Here is a 20657-nt window from a genome sequence, read left to right as displayed (position 1 = left end):
GGCTGTGGGACCCCGAGCCGGCAGGCCCGGGGCTGATGGGGCCGCCCCCATGGTGGGACCTGTCACCCACGCTGGCCATGAGGCTGCACCTCCTGGCCTCTCTTTCGGGAGGGGGCCTGGCCTGGCGGGCAGGGGACCACAGGTGGCTGGCAGGTGAGGGCTGGGATTGGCGGGTCTGGGGGCAGCCCGGCCTGGGTGTGTGGGCACCGGATTCTGGGGTGGGGTGGGGAGGGCGGCCAGCTCTGGGGAGGGCCTCTCGGGGTCTTGCTCACTCCCCTTTCACACGGGCAAACCTGAGGTGGGGACCGTGGGACTAGTCTAACTGGAGGGGGGCCGTGGACAGGGAGGAGGCTGGCAGGGGGTGGGGGGTGGCTGGTGCCCGCTCTGCTGAACGGAGAGAGGCTGGAGTAGCCCCTCGTGCTGATGGGGGGCGCGCCCCCGCCTGCCCCAGCTCTTGGCACTTTCATTTTGGAGCAAGGCTGCCCGTGTGGTCCACGCCTGCCTGTGCCAGGGGCCGTGTAGGCGACTGACTTGCCTTCATAGACGTCCCTGGGGGCACACGGTCTTCTGTGCCCAGGTTCGGGGAAAACTGAGGCCCAGGTGTGCAGGGGCTTCCCCAGGGCCACAGACGCTCAGCGGAGGGACTCAAACAGACCTGGCCAGCTGGGGTGGAGCTCGGACCACCTCGCTCCCGCGGGCCTTTTAAAGTCCTCTGGCAATTGGTGGATGTGTGACCCTTAATGTCTCGGGCTCCTGCTTGCGTCTCTGTGTCAGGAGCCATCGCCTGGCCTGTTGCGTACCGTGTGGACAGTGCAGGGAACCATGGGGTTCTGGTCCTGGAAAGCACAGCTGGGCACCTTGCTATCCTGACTGGGGGCCGCTTGCCCCTAACATTCCCTTGACAAGCCTCTCCTGTGCTCTGTGGTATCAGGAACTGAGGGACGGGCCTGGCGCGCGCTCGCCCTGCACCCTCGTCCTGGGGCCGGCCCTGGCATGCTGGTGACCCAGAGCCCACTCTGGGCATCTCTGTGCCCAGCTTTGCCCTCTGTGCTGGACTGTCCTGGCCGAGTGACTGTGAAGACCCTCTCGAGGTAGGCCCTGTCCTCCTGTGGCAAAGAACCTTCTGGCATGTGTCTTGGAACCAGGGGCTCGGTCTTCCCCGCTTTGAGGTGTCAGTGGGGGTTGGGGTTCACGTCCCTCTGGCGGCTGTTCCTTGAGGGTAAGAACTGCGTCTGCGTCTCTTGTCTGCCTCCAGGCTTGACCCCGGCCAAGCCCCTTCAGTTCTTGGCTCTGGTTTCTTATCTGTAAAATGGACGCAGATAGAGCATTTCCTAGGTCAGGTTATTTCTTGTTGTGACGGATGTTTAAAATCATACAAGATGACTTTTATACAGAAAATGTCCAGAGCTGTGAGGCCCCTTTCTGGGCTCCTGAACAGAGGATGGGGAACCCGTTCCATCTTGCTGGGCGGCTCTCCGCTGGAAGTGGTGGGGGGGTGTGAGATGTGTGAGCGGAGTAATGTGGTTGTGTGTGGCAGGCGGTCATCTTGGGCATTTGGTGACTGGGCCAGGCTTTCTGAGTGTCCCGTAGGGCATGCTGACTGTCTTCCCTGCGGATGGCATGGGCACGTTGCTCTGGCCACTTGCAGATGAGTGCGGGGCTGCCTGGAACGTGGACCTGGCTGCTGGGCGTTTTGTCTGATTTTTAGACTTCTCCCACTGTCCCCTACTTGTCATCCCTCGCTACCACGTTTAGCTCTTTCTGATTCTTCGTTCCCTGGGAAGTCATCCCAGGTGGTGTGCTAGCGTTGTGTGTGACGTTGAGTCAGTGGGCTCTGAGCAGGGCTGGCTTCTGTGAGTCAGATGCACGAAGCTCGTAGCCTCTGGAGTCTGCGGCCTCTGTTGGGAGCACAGCAGGCTTTTGTACTTGCTTCTGGGGTCTTTCTGCACCCGGGCCTGTGGTCTTCTGGCATCTGGGTAGGAGAGAGTGTTGTGCTGGAGGCCTCCGATGGAGGGAGGTAGTTCGGGTGACACAGCTGGGTGCCCTTGGGGCCAGGTGGTGAGGGCTCCCCAGGCATCCGGCAAGCTGTGTGTTTTTGGTCGGGGGATCCAGGCGCTTTCTTCCCACCTGGCAGGGGCTACAGCTCCGTGGACAGTGTGTGGGTTTTGGGACTTGGGGTGGGTCAGAAGTCTCAGAAGGCACGTTTCTGGGCCCCTACTTTTCTCTCTCAGATGTTGAGGGGCTGTCTCCACTCTCTGGATGGAGCGAGAGCCTGACGCTGCTGTCTGTTGGGCTGGCCTCCCCCGGGCCTCTGCACACGGCCTTACCCGCTGGCTGTCCCCACCCCCGAGGCTGGGCCTCACTGAGCTCCAGCTCCTTAGAGCAGGGGTCCGGTCGCCTGGGCCTCTCAGCATGGCCCTGCCACTGGGCACACACGTTGTTCACCTGACTGGTCCTGTGGTGGCTGGCCCTCAGGCCTGTTGCCCTCCACCCCTACCCCCCCACCCTGGGCATTCAAAACTGCATGTTATTTGTAGTTCACGGAAGCTAGGACAAGGACAGCACCGAACAGCGGAAACATACTTTCCCCAGATCCCCTCCCCCACATTGACTCTGGGGGTTGCTCGTGAGACTCAGAGAGGTGGACCTTAGCGAGCTAGAGAGGGCCAGGAAGGGGCCTGGGGGCAGGGACGGCAAGGGCAGAGGCCCCGGCCCCACTTGGCCAGCGTGGAGGAGGCAGGAGTGCTGGGGCTCCAGGGAGCCTCGCTCGGGCCTCCACAATGGGCCAGGGGCTTTGGAGTTTGGGGGGTGTATAATGGGGAGCCATGGCAGGGGCTGGCAGTGACAGTGGACCATGGCCAGTCCTGCCGAGTGATCAGCAGGGATGGCCACAGTCAGGGCACGCGGAGGCACCCAGATCTGAGCGTGGCTACTTGCAGCTCTCCTCTGTACCAAGGGGGCTGCTCGGGCATTCGCGGGGGGGCAGTGTGGTGCGGATGGAGGCCGTGATCATCCAGAGCCCAGAGAGAGGCTCTCTTGGGCTGTCTGTCCGTCCATCCATCCATCCCCCGTTCTGCCTGGAGACCCTGTGGGCTGGGTGCAAGCGAGGGTGCTCCCTGCAGTCCTGTCCTGGGTTCTTGGGGCAGGGGGCTGCAGGGGATGGAGGCCACCTGTCTCCCTCCATGGCCACACCCCTACCCCCCAGGGATGTCAGCAGTTGGCATCCTGGCAACATGGTTTGATGTTTGTGAGGAGAGGGCAGAAGTTCTAGGCTCAGCTGGGCCCAGCCCCGTGCTTGCACGGCCCCCTCTGGGCCTCTGTCTCCCCTCTCCCTGCGCTGGCTGGTGGCCCAGGGAGGAAGTCGAGGGTAGAGCCTGGCACATGGCAGGTCCCCGGTGGGTGGCTGGGCGGGCAGTTGGATCTCAGCTTGGGATCCAGCCCAGCCCGTCGGCATCACAGACCGAGCCTGTGCAGCCAGGGATGCGGCAGTGAGGGGTTCACATGTCAGCCCGTGCCAGCCCGGAGGGGGCCCCGCAGGGGGTTTCTTGCCCAGAGCCGTGAAGAGCTGGCGGGGTTTTGGCCGGGGTGGGGCGGGGGTGCCAAGCCGAGGCTGAACTGTGTAGAGGCTGCTCTGGGTTTGGTGGGGCCCGGTGGGGGGGTGGGGCTGGGAGGCTGTGCTGTCCAGGTGAGTGCCCGTGGAGGCCCCCACCCCCGTGGAGGGGAGGCGCCCCTGCGGCAGCTGACACGGGGAAGCCCCGCTCCGGCAGGCAGACGTCCTGTTCTCGGTCTGTCTCACGGGTGAGGCCCTGTCTCTGGGCTGCACCACTCAGCCAGCTGGGCCCCCACACATGACTGGCACCAGCCTGGGGCCGCCGGCTGAGTCAGTATGGCGTGGGTGAGCCTCTGCCAAGGGGAGGATGCTGTGTGGCCAGGGCTCACGGCACGTGGCGGTGGGGTTCTTGGGAAGCCCTCCACGAACCCCTCAGGAACTGAGCAGACGCCCTGTTCTCCAGGAACTCCTGGCTTGGCCCGGCCCTGCCTGCCGTGTGACCCCGGGCAACCATGTCCTGGGGGCTTTGAGCATTCATGCCCCCGTCCGGAAAAGGGGGGTGCTGCGTCAGCAGAGAGGTCCTTGGGGGTCACCCTCAGGTGAGACCCGTGCACCCCGGGCCCGGAGGAGTCTCACGCGGAGCATCCCCAATCCCGAACCATCCCAGAAAGCTCTGACTTGCTGGCCGCCTGCCCGGAGGCCCCTACCCTCCACCGCAGCTGAGAGGGGTGTGGGCAGGCTGGGCCCTGGGCATCTGGGCAAGTGTGTCCCAGAAGCCAGTGGGGATGCAAACGAAAATTAGAAAACCGCTGGAGCGGGTAGAGAGCACGGGCGTTCCACGACAGAGCAGGGCCTCCGAGCCAGCCGGGGCAACACAGCTCAAAACGAAACAAGGATCGTCTCTTTTCCTGTTGAAGAGAAACCGGCTCCGGCAGCCAGTGGGCTCGAGGGCCCCCCCGCCTCGAGATGCCATGCTGCAGGCGGGCTCTCATCAGGAATTCCCCCTTCCCACCCACCTTCCTCCGCCGTCTGGGCCACTCCCTGCAGGGGTTGGGGACAGTTGAGGGGACAGCCTGGAGGGGAGGCCGCGGGCACGCAGGAGTCCCTGCCTGGCCTTGGAGAGGTGAGCGCGCTTCCTGCTCCCGGCGCTCCGGCCCCACGGTGGGCATCGCTGCTGGCCACCGGGTCCTATGGCACCTGCAGCTTGGTGCCCGGCCACGCCACTGGCCACAGGGGGTCTTCGTGAGGGTGGAGGGTCCTGGCTGGCTCTCGCTCAGGCTTGGGAAGACCCTCACCCCCCAAGCCCTCTCCCTGCCCGCAGGATGGCAGAGGGGTGCCCCGAGAGCTCCTGGGGTGCCGCTTGCGTGGGGTGGGTGTGCCCTGCAGGCTCTGCCTAGGTTCCGTGTGTGCGATATGGGGCGTCTGTCTTCAGGGAGGCTTCAGAGCCCCCGTGGTGCGTGTGGCAGGCTCGAGAGTGCGGGGAGCTCCATTTTGCAGTGGCCTGGGTGGTGACAGTATTCCTGCAGGTCGGTCACAGCTGGCTGCCAGCTCCTCTGTGTTCCTTTTGTCACCCCCTTTCTGTGCCGGTGCCTCCCCCCTCCCCCGGGCTCCCAGCAGGTCTGGGGATTTCTTGGCCTCTCCGGTGCTCAGCCCACGTTCGGCCCCCGAGCAGGAGGTGTGGCCCAGCTGTCGGGCAGCAGCATGGGGCGGTCTGCCTGCTGTGCCCAGGGACACAGGGGTACCCCAGCCAGCCTGCTGAGGGCTCGCCGGCCACAGGGCTGGAAACCAGCTCTGGGGACTCTCCGGGACCCCTTGGCATCTTTCCGGGCAGGGAACACAGTGTTGTTGGTTGGGGCCCAAGCCGGGTACTGCCAGTCACTGTGCTGTCCTGACTCCCTCCTCGGTGTTGGCCGGGCTGTCCTCACCTCGGGGTCCCTGGGATGGGTGGCGAGCCCCATCAGTGAGGCCATCTGAAGCCTTGTTACCCTCCCCCCCACCCCCACAAACCATCTCTGGGGTAGAAGGATGAAGGAGGTGCGTACCTCTTGGTAAAATCAGATGCCCTGGAGCTCTCCTAAAAGGACTGGTCTCAAGATGTGGGGGCCCTAGGGGCTGCTGTGTGGCTTGCACTCTGGGGCTGGCATCCTTTGAGGTTTCTGCCTGTTGGATGGATGGAGAAATAGCACCCAGAACAGGAACCCAGTGGAGCACTCGGGATGGGACTCCTATCCTACAGCCGCTGACCCAACACCACCAGTCCTGATCACTGCCTCTCCACAGCCCCAGGCCTCGGGCCAGGCCTGCCTACTGGTTCTCACTGGGTGCCCACCCTGCCTGTGGTCACATAACTTCTAGGAAAACTGGCCCTGCCCAGAGCTCTGGGAAGACCCTGCAGTCACAGGGAAGAGGGGAGGGAAGGGAAGGTGCGGAACTGGCATTTCCTGAGCCAGTGCTTGGGGGCAGTCTGTGTGGTGTGCAGGTTGGAGCCAGGAGGGAGGTGTCTGTGCGAGAGGCCATGTAGAGGCCATGTTACCCATTACCCCGAAGCCGTGAGCAGCCTCTGGGATCTTCTCTCCGCAGACCCAGGCGCCCAGGGTGGCCTGGTGAGGATGGGGTAGGCCAGAGATGCAGGGCTCTGGGGGGGAGTCCGGCCCCACCACCCGGGTGCCAGGCCAAGGTGTGCCGCATGCCCCCACTGTGCCCCTCTCCTTGTGTGTGTCTCTGAGCTGCGAAGACTTAGGGGGCGCGTGCTGCACTGCAACTCGCATTCCCCCTCCGCGCTGTGATGGTTTGAATAGTGCTCCCCCAGGTTGAGCATGCAGCTCAGCCCCCAGGTACCCCAGAGAGTGCCCACCACAGGCCTCCATCAGAGTGCTGCCAGCCTGGTGCGTGATGAGAGCGCCTGCCACGGGAGTTGAGGGGAAGGGTGCAGATGCATTTGGTTGACTCTGTAGCTGGCCTGGCGTGGGGGCTGTGGCCACGGGGACCAGGGGCACAGAGGGCAGCCTCCAGCAAAGACCCTGGCCCTCATGCCCCCCGGGCATCAGTGCTCTCACTCCCCAGATCTTTTTTGAGCACCTTCCAGGCCTGGGAGCTGGCTGGCTGCTCATAGGGACCCGCTCCTGGCTACCCCCTTCTCCTGTCTGTGCTCCCCATTTCCCCCACAGTGGCTGGACTCCAGCTGTACCTGCTGCCACTGGGCCTAACTGCAGTACCCCTTCTGTACGAGTGGGCTGGGTGAGGATGGCTGCACCCCCGCTGTTCTTCCCCTGCACCTCACCAGCCCCGTCCTGCTGAGTATGACCAGCAGCACCCTGAAACACGGTGCAGTGGGGCAGGGCAGGGGTTTGCTCAGGTAGTGAGGGTGATGATGGTGGTAGTGATCATGACGATGATGATGGTGATGATGGTGGTGGTGGTGATGGTGGTGATGATGATGATGGTGATCATGGTGATGATGGTGGTGATCATGACAGTGATGATGGTGGTGGTGATGGTGGTGGTGGTGATGATGTTGGTGATGATGGTGGGGACGATGATGGTGATGATGATGATGATGATGATGATGGTGATGATGATGTGATGATGGCGATGGTGATGGTGGCGATGGTGATGGTGATGTTGGTGATGATGGTAATGGTGGTGATGATGGTGGTAGTGATCATGACGATGATGGTGGTGATGATGATGGTGGTGGTGGTGGGGATGTTGATAGTGATGGTAATGATTACAGTGATGGTGGTGGTGATGATGGTGGTGATGATGGCGATGGTGCTGGTGGCGATGGTGATGTTGGTGATGGTGATGTTGGTGATAATGGTGGTGATGATGATGGTGATGGTGGTGATGATGGTGGTAGTGATCATGACAATGATGGTGGTGGCGATGGTGATGATGTTGGTGATGATGTTGGCGATGATGATGGTGGCGATGATGGTGGTGATGATGTTGGTGATGATGGCGATGGTGCTGGTGGCGATGGTGATGGTGATGTTGGTGATGATGATGTTGGTGATGATGATGATGTTGGTGATGATGATGATGTGATGATGGCGATGGTGATGGTGGCGATGGTGATGGTGATGTTGGTGATGATGGTGATGGTGGTGATGATGGTGGTGGTGGTGGTGATGTTGATAGTGATGGTAATGATTACAGTGATGATGGTGATGATGATGGTGGTGATGTTGGCGATGATGTTGGTGATGATGTTGGCGATGATGATGGTGGCGATGATGGTGGTGGTGATGTTGGTGATGATGATGTTGGTGATGATGGTGGTGGCGGTGATGATGATGATGGTGATGGTGATGATGTGATGATGGCGATGGTTTTGGTGGCGATGGTGGCGATGGTGATGGTGATGTTGGTGATGATGTTGGTGATGATGATGATGGTGGTGATGATGCTGCTGCTAGTGATGATATAGATATATTTGTCATCGAGTGCTTGCTGGATAACAGCACAAAAGTCCTACCCTGAGCTTTATTATGGAGAGTGGTTTCCCCTATTAGATCCTTTGGGCCTTGATGGGGCCTGTGCCCATGAGGGGCATTGCAAGGGGTGTTTCCTCTGCCCTGGGGAGTTTGAAGTTGGTCAGGACTGAGAGCTTTAGGTTGCTGTATCCTGGCTGGGACCCAGAGGTTACTTGTGTTACTGTTCCTGTCCTCACACCCTGGGAGGCCATGGGGGACTCTAGGGGAGGGGCCTGACTGGGGCCCGATAGATCTGGGTTGCCAGTCCTGTCCCTGCCTTTGTATCCGTTTCCCCAGGGGGGGCGGGTAGGGGTGGGTCCAGGCGCCTGACCAGTTGTGTTTCATGCTGTGTGCCCTCCTGTGTCAGGGCCCAGGCCCCCTTGCCTTCAACCTGTAGCTCCTCACTTCCCCTTGTTTCCCATGCTCCCACTCTGAGCCAGCCCCTGATCATTTATTGGGGGGCCAGGGTGGCTCCAGGGGGAGCGGGACAAGGTCAGGCAGAGGGCTGAGCCATGAGTTCCAGGAGCAAGAGCCCGGCTGCATGGCTGCTTCTGGGGGGGGGGAACAGGAGCCGAGCCCCTGGTTTCCCTGATCTGGGTTGGGGGTTAGTGACCACAGAGGTGGGTTTGGCATTTCCAAGTCCTTGACGTCTCCTGCGCAGCTGGTTCCCAAGGGCCCTGAGCTCACAGAGGCAGTGGACAGACCAGAGTCCAGGGGCCTGAGCTGGCCCAGCCCACCTGGGGTCACTCCAAGGCATGGACGCCTGAGGCTCCCAGGGAAGCCCAAGACCCTTCCTGAGTTTTGGGTGGAGCCCCTGCCTGCTAGATCCACAGTCTCTGGTCATTCAGGGCCCCCACAGGGCCTTGGGGGAGGGTCTTGGTGTCTGTCCCTTGCCTAGCAGAGTGTCCTGCCTGTCCCTTGGCCTTTAGTGCCCACCCTGCCTGCCCCCTCCTCACCCCTTTGCTCCCGGGCCCCTGGGTATCCCTGTCTGTTGCAGAGGGCCAGGTGGGGCAGTGCCAGGAATCAGTACTTTGGGGAGGCTAGCTGGTGGTCTCCATGGGACCTGTGGGGGGTGAAGTCCCTGTTGGGTGCCCAGGGCCAAAAGCCCCTGGAGCCGCTTCCTGTGCACAGGTGGGGGCAGGTGGAGGAATGCATGTCTTGGCTCCCTGGGCCCCTTCTCTCTCCCTCTCCTCTGGGGTCTGGATGGATCTGGGCCACCGTGGGCTCCGTGTAGAGCTGTGCAGGTCCCGAGTTCTGGCCCCTGGGGGCCCGTGGGCTTGTTGAGCCTGGCAGAGGTGGATTCCTAAGGCTGCCTGCCTGGTGCGCTCCCCACCCACCCTGCTTCGAGGCCCCCGGTGCTTGGGGCAGGGCAGGAACAGGCCAGGGCTTCTCTTGACCCCCTGGGAAGGCCCAGCTGACCTGTGTCCTCCTCAGCCGGGGCTGAGATTTGGGGCTGGGACCATTGGTTTGGGAGAGGGCAGGGTGACCCCAGTGGAGCTGAAATTTCAGCCCCAGTCACCTGAGCCATCAGCTGACACTGGGCAGGGCGGCCATGGGGGGCTGGGCTCCCTGGGGTTGGAGGTGGCAGGCCCCTGGGTCTCAGCCCACCCTTTGCAGGGTGGAGAGCAGGTACAGGGCCCAGGGGCCACCACGGTAGCCTCTTGCCTTGGGTGCATTCAGTTTACAGAAGAGGAGACAGGCCAGGCGGTTCTGGGCCCATTGGCCCTGGGGGCAGGCAGGAGTCTGCTCTTACAGGGCTGGCACCTCCCCCTGTGCCTGCCCAGCCCCAGCTCCTGAAGGCCTCTCACCCTGTGGGGCCAGTGGAAGCTTCCTGTCTCCCCCTCCTTCTGTTCCAGCCACCCTCAGCTTCCCCCAGACCCAGACGCGCCGTGGTCCCCACCACAGTCTCTGCCAGGCGGCCACTTCTCCCCCAGCGGCGGCGGCAGGGGAAGCAGTCCTTCCGGAAGGTGGGGGCTGAAAGTGGGTGTCCCAGGAAGCTCCTGAGGCCTGCCAGCTCCTTGACATGGGGTTTCGGTTCCGGGGGGGGTCCCCAGGCAGGGGCACAGAATTGCAGGGGTGTGGGGAGCTTGTGCTCAGAACCTAGTCTTGTTCTTACGGGGTTCTTCCTTACCCTTTGTGCTCCTCTTCCTCCTGGGCACCTCCTCTCCTACCCCTGTGCAGTCCTTCTGGCCCCCCTTGAAGCTTCTAGCCTACGCCAGCCCATGGGACCCCTCCCCACGCTCCTTCACTTGGACCTCCCTTCCCTCCCCACCTCTGAGCTTCCTGCTTGGCTGGCCCAGTGTCCTCTTCTTTCCCACTGGACGTGTGGCCCCAGCCTGTGGCCTGCTTGGACCCTGCCCCAGTTGGTCCTGCAAAGTAGGGCCTTGGAGGAGCCCTGAGCTGCCCAGGAGGGGGTGGAGTCTGGGGGTGCACCCCCACCCCACCGCAGTTGGGCTGGCATTTCCTGCCACCTGCCCCTGTCTGCCATGTGGGGACCGGAAAGGAGTTGGTGGGGGTTTCCCAGCTTCCTGCTATGGGGTCCCTCCAAAACCCCATTCCAGAGGGAGCCCATGTAGCTCAGGAATTTTGGAGAGCGGTGGAGAGAGTCCCTCTCTCAAAGGGACCTCAGGGGCCACCTGCTCAGCCATTCCTGAGTGGTGGATGTAGTTTCTGCTTGTATGCAGTGGCGACAGGGAGCTTACCACCCCAAGAAGCAGCCCCTGCATTAGGAGTGCGTTCTTTACTTTAAACTTCACCAAATGTAGCTCTTCACCCTCAGGCTCTGGGGCTCAGGGAGGTGCTGGGCTGAGATCCCAGGGCAACCCATCTCTGCTCCGTGGCTGATGCTGGCCTCCAGGTATTGGCATTTTAGAGGCAGTTTTGTGGCCTGAAGTGCTTTTTGTGCCAAAGAGAGATCTGTCCACCACTTCTTCCATGTAGTCTTCCTGGACTGAATCTGGCAGTTCTTCCAGGTCTCTTTGCCCGTGCTGGGGCTGCTGGGCCTCCCCTCTGGACAGGGGCCTGTCTCTGCTTCGAGGTCCCTGTGAGCTCCTGGGCCACGGCCTCCTTCCCAGGTCTCACTGATGGCTCGGAGTCCCAAAGGGGTGTGTGCGTGTGCGTCCATGTACGTGTTCACGCATGTGTGTGTGCGTGTGTTTGCATGCATGTGCATGCGTGTGCGCGTGTGTGCGTTCATGTGTGCATGCACTACGTAAGGGACGTGGGGTGCTGGAGTGCTGAGGGTGTGAGGTTCCCCATTCGGGCTTTGTCCCCTCCCTCGCAAGCCCCTCTGCACCCCTTGGGCGGGGAGCCTGGCGTCCTGCAGCCCCGCCCGGCCAGCGCCCGCCCCCCCCCCCCCCCAGCAAGGATCAGATAAGTGTGTGGTGACCAGCCCGTGACAAGGCCCCAGCAAGTCCAAAGTATGACTTTAAAAAGAATAAGGCCTGATCACTGCCTCTGCTTATCAGTGGGTGGGGGCAGATAAATGGCTTGGCAACAGCAAGCATGCACGTGGAGGGGGGGGCAGGGCCTCTGCAGGCGGAGGATGTTGGGCTTTTTTTTGCCTTTTCTTTCTAATGTTCCCTTCCTGGCCAGAGTGTCTCTCTCCAGAAGACTCCAGAAAACACACCCAGCCCATTGTCACCCAGGCTCCGGGAAAGTGTCTGCTGTAGATGTTCTGGGTAAACAGGAAGCACCCAGAGCGGGGGCCTGGGGACAGCAGGGGTCCCAAGGAGGCACGCACTGGGGGGGGATGTGTGGCCCCCCCCTCCGGATTCAGCAGCCCCAGGGGCTCACACCAGTTTGGAGTAGTCGCTGGACACTTGAACGCGCGCTCCTCGGCCAGGTGGGGGTGGGTGCTCCGTCCCTGTTGTCGCCCCTTCCTCCTGGTTCTCACACTCGGGCTGGGTGCAGGCAGTGCCTTGGGGGGCTGGGAGCTTTGGGGTGCAGCCTGGCAGCTGGCAGTCAAACAGACCTCCTCCCTCCCTCCCTCCCTCCCTCCCTCCCTCCTTCCTTCCGGCCAAGCTTTCTCCTGCCTCTCCCTCCCCTTCCTGGGGGGAGCAGCAAACACACAAGCAAGCGGCGGCCCAGGGCCCCCGTGGAGTGGAGTGGAGCGGAGCGCAGTGGGCACCGGCCCCTGCAGATGTGAGCCGTGGCGGCAGCCGGGGCCCCTCCCAGCAGCTGTGGCTGCCGACTGCACCTGCCCCTTGAGGCGAGCAGCCCCTGAGAAGCCTGCAGTGCCCTGCTCTGATTCAGGGCCCCCTGGGCCCCCAGGACTACCTGGGCAGGGCTGGAGTCTAGGAGCGCCTTCTTGGCTTGGCCCTGGCTTCCTGGTCTCCTTCCCATTTCTGGGAAGAAAGGTGCGTGGGGGTGCAGGGACACCCTCCCCAGCCTGGGAGCCCCGGATGCCCCTGACTGTCGCCAGCCCCCCTCCCCCCCCCTCCCGTCTCTGTGCTCTCCTGCAGAGGGTCCGCTGAAGCTTTCTCGCACAGTCCATCTTGCTGCCTCTTCGCTTCCACCCCGAAGTTGGAGAGGCGCTTCTCTGACCGCGTGGAGGGGGCAGCCCTGGTCCAGGCTGTGGCTGGCTCCTGCGCATCCGAAAGCCCAGGCTTGGGCAGGGGTGAAGCCGGCGCCAGGCCCTCGTCCAGGGCTGGCTGTGGGCCGGAGAGTCAGGCCACGATGGGTCCCTGCTTGCCTGGTGCAGGGCAGCTGCGGATTTCTGCGCTCATGCCTTTGGGCGAGTCTCACACCGGCGCTCTGTGCCTCAGTCTCCCTGTCTGTCTCCGATGAGTGGACAGGTCCATAGGAATTCCGTGGACCAAGGGCCTGCAGCCGGGCCTGGGTCTGCTGTGCTCGGACACCTCCCCCTGCCTGTCCTCTCTTGTCAGCCCTGCTGCTCCCCCCAGGCTTCCTGGGGAAGTTAAGGGGCTACGGACCTCTAGGCACATGGTGTTCAGGGCACTTCATGACTAACAGGGCGGATCTGCAGTACTTACCCTTGCCAACAGGCGCTGCTACCCTCCAGTGTTGCTGGAATTCCTCTAGGGTTCATTTCCAAGTTCAGTGAAATGGTTGATCCCCAATTTTGTGAATGGCTAGTTTCAGATGAATCGGATGAGGCTGCTTGCCAGTGGAGTTAGGGTGCAGGCAGGCTCAGCCACCCCTGGCTGGACTGTGGGCTTCTGGGCTGACTTCCTGCGCCCCTGGTCCCACAGAGTGGGGAGAAGGAGGAAGTGCCCAGTGGGCCGGGGGCTGCGAGAGCGAAGTGGGTAAAAGCTCCCAGGGGAGGGCATCTGGCAGGGTGGCAGAGCCTCCTGTGTTCTCGCCAGGACCACCCCACCCTCCGGGCTGGCCACCCCCAGCATCTCCAGGGACATGTTCCTAAATCCCTGGATCAGGGTTTTCGCCAGAGTCACGTGTGCTGAGTCCTGACTGGGCCGCTTGAGTGGTGTCCCCCGCGTGATGGTGTCTGTTCCCCGAGACTCACGGGGGCCTTCTGAACACAGCCGTTCCAAGGTTCAGGGAGGCAAGTGGTCCCGGGGCCTCGAGGGGTGCAGCTGGGGTGGGCCCCCTGATCTGGGGTGTCTGCGGTCGGAGGCCAGTCCCCTGTGGGAGAGAGCAGTTTGCAGATGGGAAGGCTGAGGCCCAAGGAGGGGCCCGGGGCATTCCACCCAGTGGGGGTGGCGCTCTGCGGCCTCTGGGCCCCTCTAGTTCCCGCTGGTGTGTTCCACCCGCCGAGGGCAGTGGATTCACCACCACCTGAGAGCCTTCCTCCTCGGGAGGCTTCTTCCTGCTGAGCCCTCAGGGTGGGGTGGGGAGGCCTCATTAGCTCTTGTTGGGGCTTTGAAATCCCTGAGATGAAAGCCTGTGTGTGGGAGGTCCCGGCCTCTCCCCACAGCCTCTATGGGCTGGCACGCACCCCGGCCCTGTCCACGAGGCCCACTCGGAAGCGGGCATCTCTGGGGTCTCACAGGTTGGAGGGCTGTGGCCACCGGGCGCCTGAGCAGTCTTGGGCAGGGTGGTCTGTTGGGTTGAGGCCACAGAACTCAGAGAGAGGGTCAGCCTCCTGGTGGCAGACGTGCTGTGCCCCGGGCAGCTGTAGGAACACAGGGCCTCGGTTCCCCGGGGCAGGAAGAGTCCTGGACACGTAGCTCTCAGTTCTGTGCCCGAGTCTACCCCGAGGACATGGTGGGCACTCGGAAAACATCAACCGCGTGGTTTTTACTGTTACTCCCACGCCTTTACCCCCGCCCCTTGAGCACACGGGCAGAGGGACTGGCAGCTCGTGGCGAGCAGGCATTCCAGGTGGACAGGCGGCTGTCTGGCCTCCCTGCCTGGACGGGCATCGGAGAGCCTGCTGTCAGCCTGCTGGTCCTGCACCTGCCTCCTCCGGCCCAGCCTGAGCCCCACTGCTGGGCCGGTGGGTGTCGGGGGTGCCATCTGGGAGGGGGCACTCCCTGCGCTCTGGCCTCATGTTGGTGGGACTTTGTGGCATGAGCCATTAGGATCACCGTGGGGGCGCCGGGGCCTGGCCTCGCTGTGGTCTCCGTGCCCTGGGGGAGCAGGCCAGGCAGTGTGGGTTCCTGACTGCCCTCCTCTGGGTTCTTGTCTTGCAGACTTCTCCACCCAGGTGAACTCCTCGTCCCTCAACTCCCCCACGGGGCGTGGCGCCATGGCTGCCCCCTCGCTGCACCCCTCTCTGGGGCCTGGCATCGGCTCCTCGCTCGGCTCTCCTGGACAGCTGCACTCGCCCATCAGCACCCTGAGCTCCCCCATCAATGGCATGGGCCCACCCTTCTCGGTCATCAGCTCCCCCATGGGCCCCCACTCCATGTCAGTGCCCACCACGCCGACCCTGGGCTTTGGCACCAGCAGCCCCCAGGTAAGTGCAGAGGTGGGGCCCCTCCTGTGGACCCTGGGGGGCAGGTGCCGTCATTTCCAACCTTTATCTCTGGGAATCAGAGCCTCAGAGAGGCGGCTTAAGCCTGAGTTTGAGGCCAACTCTGGTTGACTCCCCAGCCCTGGACTCTCAGAGGTTATCAGCCAAGTTCCCTGCAGCTGGTCATCTACCCCACTGGGGCCCCTCCTGTCTGGGGGCTCTCTGCTCCTGTGGCCTGGCTGTGTAAGGGGGGGGCTCTGTGTTTCTCAGGTTTAAACCCACCTCCCTGGAGCCCCTGCCCCTTCTTGGCCCTTCCCTCCTGGCCTCTGCTCAGCCCATGCCAGGTGATTTCAGATCCCAGGGGGAATGTGTCCAGGCTCTGTGCAGATGCACCCTCCTCAGGCTGGGTGGTCTCTTCCACAGTCCTGTGTTTGGAAGAGTCTGGCTTTCGGGGTTGTCTCTGAATCGGGAAGCAACTGGTGCCTGGCAGGGCCTGGCTTGGTCCAGTTCTTGCGGTGGGGATCCTGGAGGCCCAGTCCACCTTCTCCTGGGCGCCTCTTGTCCACACCCCTGCAGAGTTGTCCTGGGCTCTTCCAGAGATCCCTACGTTGTGAAGGGGCCCCAGGGCCCAGCTGGGTCTCCCCTCTCCCAGCTCCGTGTGCTTTCCGGTGGATTTCTTGCTGGGTGGCCAGGAGACCTGCCTGAATCCTAGCAGGCCTTTCCTCTCTCTGGGGTTGTCCTTCCTGAAATTGGCAGGGCTCCGTTACTGGTCCGAGTCCAAGTCTGGGTTCAGCCATTCTTTCCCCGGTGGATGAGGCCCCCCGGATGGAGACCTTTGGGGCACCATCTCCGCAGAGCCTCAGGATAGCCTGCTGGGGAGAGACTTGAAGTGCAGGCGTCCCTGCCCAGAGCCACACATCTAATTGTGTCAGCCACGTCCCATGGGCTCCCAAGCCCCCTGCTGCCACGCCACCTGTGGGGCAGCCCCCCCTGCTCCTGGCGCAGGAGGACTGGGGTACCACTGAGCTGGAGCCAGCCCGCTGGCCGTCTGGCTGGGCCCTTAGAGCTGGCCTTGGTGGAGGATCTTGCTGGCTTTTCCAGAGTGACCTTGTCAGCCTTTGGTGGCTGGGGCCTCGGGCATCAGTGCAGAGCTCCCGTGTCCCCGTCATGTCATCTGGGCCCCAGAGGAGGCAGGGGGCCTGAGGTGCTGGCATGGGGTAGACTCGGCTGCCTTCCTGGGCCTGGCCAGGTTATTTTTAGCATAGCCACCCCACCCCCATTCTTGCTGGCAGCACTGTGCCATGCAGGGCGCGAGAGGGCACCTGAAGACTGAGCCCGCACCTGCCTCCTGGGGACCGTGACAGAGGCAGGCACCTGCCGACCCTCAGGCCCACTAGGCTCCCTACTGGTCTTGGGCCTGCCACCTGTCCCTGACACCCTGAGGGCTCGTGCATAGCAGGAGCCTGGGCGTGGCAGTGACACTCCTTAAACCTCGGGGGCGCCTGCCCCTTGGTACTGGTCACCCATCTGGGGGCAGGGGCAGGGCGGTACTGGGGAGTGAGGGGTTTTCGGGACCACGTCTGTCCTGTTTTCTGTCATTTTCTGCACACAGCCTGGTTCCTGGCACTTAGTGGGTGCTGGTTGAACCCAGGTTGTGTGTGAAAAGGGGCTCCAGGCCCCTTGAAGCTGGTGAGGAGGTCAGGGCAAAAGTTGGGTCTGGCGGGGAGCAAACCCGGTGTGTCCCAGATGGTCATTACTGTCCTGTGGTCGGCCGCCCGTCTATGTGTCCATCAGTCAGTTGGGCCACAGTGAGTTTTGCCACAGTTTGAGCCCACCCCCTTCCGCCCCTCTGCCCCGTGCTTGGCCTCTCCTCTGGCTGCCCTTCCCGGGTAGGCCTCAGTCTCCCCGAATGCTGCCACCACCCCTGCGCCCCCATAGCTCCTTCCTGGAGTGAGTGCAGCTTCTGAGCTTCAGCAGCTTGTCTTGGAAACCTGGGGTTCCCCATATTCACGGGAGTGTGGGTGGAGTTCAAAGGGGGGCATGCCCCACCCCCTGCCCCAAAACCACAACCGCGAAGTCATGGTTGCCGGAACAAGTGAGGTTCTCCAACTTCTACTGTTGTTGGGGAAGGCCTGGTGCTCTGCCGAGCGCTGCCTGCTCGAACCCCCCACACAGCCAGGGAGCGCTGTCAACACCTGAGTCCACCCCACTTGACCCTGCCCAGAAGTGGTTGCCTGGGGGTCTGGGCTGGGCCAAGTGGGCAAACGGCCCCATGTCTTTTCCTGATGTGGGGGCTCCGTCCGTCTGCACTGGGCCCAGGGGCGTCCCCAGCTCGTCCCAGAGCCTGCTCGCCACACCTGGCCTGCCGTGGGTAGCATAGCATCCAGGCCTCCCCAGCCCAGCAAAGCTTCCCTGGTGCGGGATGCGCTCAGGCCAGTGGGATGGCCGGCGCTGCCTACTCTTTTTTGGGGGTCCTGCGGCTATGAGGCCTCGGGGACAGGGCATCCAGGTGAAGCGAGTGCACGTCACAGGGTTTGCCCCTGCCTCGATGACAGTGTGAGGCTGGCGAGGCTGAGGACCTGCTCTTGCGTGTGGCCAGCCTGAGTCTTCAACCCCAGTTCTGGCCGTGGGTGATGGAGGGGGCCTGCTGTGGGCTCAGGAGGAAGGGCGTGGTGGGTGCGAAAGAGAGGGGCCTCGTGAGGCGGCAGGAGGCCCTGGTGGGGCATCGAAGAGGCAGGTGGCTATTTTAGTAAGTGCCGTAGGCTCCAGCGGGAACTGAGATGAATGCCAAGGATATGAAAGGGGAAACAGGACCAGGCCCCCACCCTGGCCCCACCGCGTGGCCGTCAGGCTCCAGCGAGGGGCTGCTGGTGCTGGGGGTCTCCCCAGAGCGGAGTGGGGTGGGGTACAGGAGGAGAGCAGTCCCCCACAGGTGGGGGGCTGCAGAGCCCGCTGGGGAAGGGTATGTGCAAGGCAGAACGAGGCCCCAGGAGTCACTCCATGCTCTGTTCTGGGAGCTGTGGACCCAGCCCAAGGCCCATCAGCTCAGAACTGGGGAGGGGGAAGAGCGACCCCTGACCCTAGCAGCCTTGCCCTGGTGGGTGGCCCCAGGCCTGCAGTGAGTGGGGTTCCCAGCCCAGCCTTTGTCTCCCCGCACGTGCAGGGTGTCCTAGGGCTCCCCAGCGTGACTACTCTGCTCATGGGAAGCCTGGGCCCGGGAGAGCAGCACTGACCGTCCATCCTGCCTGTGGCTCCTTCCCCTGTGGGGCCCCGGCCAGCCCTCCTTACTGCTGTGGCCCTGCCTCAGTTTACCTAGAGCAGGCAGCAGTCCCAAGGGCCTGCACACATACGGGAGGCGGGAGGGCAGGTGGCCCGCTAGCTGCCCAGCATGATGTGGGCAAGCATGAAAGAGGAAATACCCAGGTTCCTCTCCTGGTGCTTCCAAGTGGATCCAGCCACGTGGAGTCGTGGCCAGACTCCCACAGTATGGGGACAGGCCTCCTGCTCCCGTGTCTTGGGTGGCTCCCCGCAGTTGAGCCTGTGGGGACCCGCCCCCGCCCCCAGCTGCACCCCTCTGGTGCCCTTTTCCAACAGTCCTTCGGCTTTCCCACGTGCACAGGGCGGCTCGGCGGCCCCTCTGCCTGGGACCAACTGGGGGCGCCTCCTCCTGGAGGCCTAGCCCTGGCGCAGCGCCTCCGCCCCATTGTCCTGATGGCAGCCCTGGGTCCTGCACACGGCCCCGGGGACCTCCAGCGCAGAGTGGCTGAGTAATTTCCCCGAAGTCACACAGTGAATGGACGAGGTGTGATCCGGAGGCCCTGCCACTGCCCTGCTGTCGTCCCCACCCGGCCCACAAGCTCTGCAGCACTGTGTCTCTGAGCACCCGGCTGGGCACCCAGTGAATCGTGTCTGATGGATGGGGTCACCGAGTGGCTCTGGGCAAGCTGGCCTCTTGGGGCCTCGATTTCCCCTTCTGCAGCGTGCATGGAGCCCCTCGGAGCTCACCGCCTGCTACTCAGAGCCCCGAGCTTAACATGCTGCTCCGCCAGTCCCCTGACCCTCCTGAGCCTCCGCATCTGTACCTGGGAAACGGGGAGGGGCGCGCACACGGAGCCAAGCCCGGGCGCGGGAGCACTTAGCCGCCCGTGCCCCTTCTCCGTTCCCTGTGTCCCCCCGGGGGTGCTGCTGGTGCCTCGGGGACGGGGTGCAGCGGGCGCACGGGGGTGAAGTGTCCTCACAGCCACACGGCCCACCTGGGTGGAGGAGGGACCGAGGACGGGCCGGGGCGCCCAGAGGCCAGCGTGCGAGGAGGCTTTGGGTGGTTTCTGCTTCGTGTGCTTTGAGCACCGAGTTCTTCCTGCCCCGAGAGAAAACCGGCGGGGGGTGGGGGCCGTGGGGAAGGAAGGAGGCGAGGTTCCCGCTGGCAGGAGGGGCCCGGGGCTACCAGGGGGCAGCGTGGCGCCTGCCGGCCTTCCCCGGGGACGTCCGCACCACCCGGTTTCCGCCTCTCTCAGGGGTTTGCAGAAGTGGGGGTGCGGGGGGCCGCGCGGCCGGGTCCCGGCGCCCGTGCACTCGGGGCGGCCTGCGGGTTGCGGCGGGAAGCACCTCTGGGCCCCGGCGCTGACAGGAGCGCGGGGCTGGACGCAGCAGAACCAAAACTGCTGTGTCACCGCGGCGCGCAGCTGTTGCCAGGGCGACTGGTGAGTTTCCCACGCCCGCTCCGGGGCAGCGGCCGGGCTGCGGGCGGGGCGGGGCGGCGCGGCGAGCGGAGGGGCTGCGGGCCCTGCCCTGCGCGCCGGGCCCACGTGACCCGAGGGCCCCGCCCCGCCCCCGAGGCCCCGGCGGGGGGCGGGGGGCGGGGGGCGGCGTGGCCCCCACTCCCTTTCCTTGCTGCGGCCGGGCCTCCGTGCCGTCTGTGGCGTGGGGATCCCCAAAGTGCCTGCCTCCCGGGGGGGCGCCGGCTCACGCGGTCCTGTCCGGGGCATGCTCAGTCATGGGCGGCCGTTCTTACTTAGCCCAGCGCGGGGCAGGGGGTGCGAGCAGGGCCTGGGGGGCCTCCCCTGACTCCCCTGAGGCCGGGGCTCGGCCATGGGAGGCAGAGCAGCCTGCAGCGGCTGGGCCCTGCCCCTCCTGAGCTGTGTGGCCTGCGGCGGGCAGGGCCCCTCCGTGGGCCTCGGTTTCCCGCTCTGGGCGGTGGGGGTACGTCGGCACCTTCCTCACCATGGGGCCGGCGCGGGGGGGACGGTGGCGCGAGCCCCCTGGACACCCCCGGCGTTCCCTCCTCAGCTCAGCTCACCCATGAACCCCGTCAGCAGCAGCGAGGACATCAAGCCCCCGCTGGGCCTCAATGGTGTCCTCAAAGTCCCGGCCCACCCCTCCGGGAACATGGCGTCCTTCACCAAGCACATCTGTGCCATCTGCGGGGACCGCTCGTCAGGTAGGCCGCCGGGCCCGGGGCCCCGCAGGCAGGGAACCCCGCAGGCAGGGAGCAGGGCTGCGGGGGGGCGGGGCGGGGGGCGGGGCGGGGGGCGGGGCGGCGCGCCCACCGGCCCCCTCCCCGCAGGCAAGCACTACGGGGTGTACAGCTGCGAGGGCTGCAAGGGCTTCTTCAAGCGCACGGTGCGCAAGGACCTGACCTACACCTGCCGGGACAACAAGGACTGCCTGATCGACAAACGCCAGCGCAATCGCTGCCAGTACTGCCGCTACCAGAAGTGCCTGGCCATGGGCATGAAGCGGGAAGGTGGGTGCCCGC

At 64.0% G+C, this 20657-nt stretch overlaps 1 protein-coding gene across 4 annotated transcripts in view; it reads left to right on the top strand.

Annotated features, from left to right (window-relative positions):
* The window catches only part of RXRA (retinoid X receptor alpha), an 88576-nt gene that overhangs the window by 46254 nt on the left and 21665 nt on the right, over positions 1-20657 (top strand). For 3 of the 4 annotated variants that reach the window (XM_035015488.1, XM_035015489.1, XM_035015486.1), the window contains 3 exons: positions 14640-14905; positions 20189-20339; positions 20466-20645. In XM_035015488.1, coding sequence (XP_034871379.1) covers positions 14696-14905; positions 20189-20339; positions 20466-20645 — 541 coding nt within the window. In that variant the 5' untranslated portion in view covers positions 14640-14695. Of the gene's footprint in view, positions 1-12364; positions 12384-14639; positions 14906-20188; positions 20340-20465; positions 20646-20657 lie in introns of those variants that run through there. The other variant, XM_035015487.1, reaches the window with a different exon arrangement.

The sequence above is a fragment of the Mirounga leonina genome, unplaced genomic scaffold (genome assembly GCF_011800145.1).
Source record: "Mirounga leonina isolate KUSES-001 unplaced genomic scaffold, KU_Mleo_1.0 Mir_170, whole genome shotgun sequence".
NCBI classification, from domain to species: domain Eukaryota; kingdom Metazoa; phylum Chordata; class Mammalia; order Carnivora; family Phocidae; genus Mirounga; species Mirounga leonina.
Note: the sequence above shows the minus strand (reverse complement) of the source record. Positions and strands in the feature narration are given on the sequence as shown.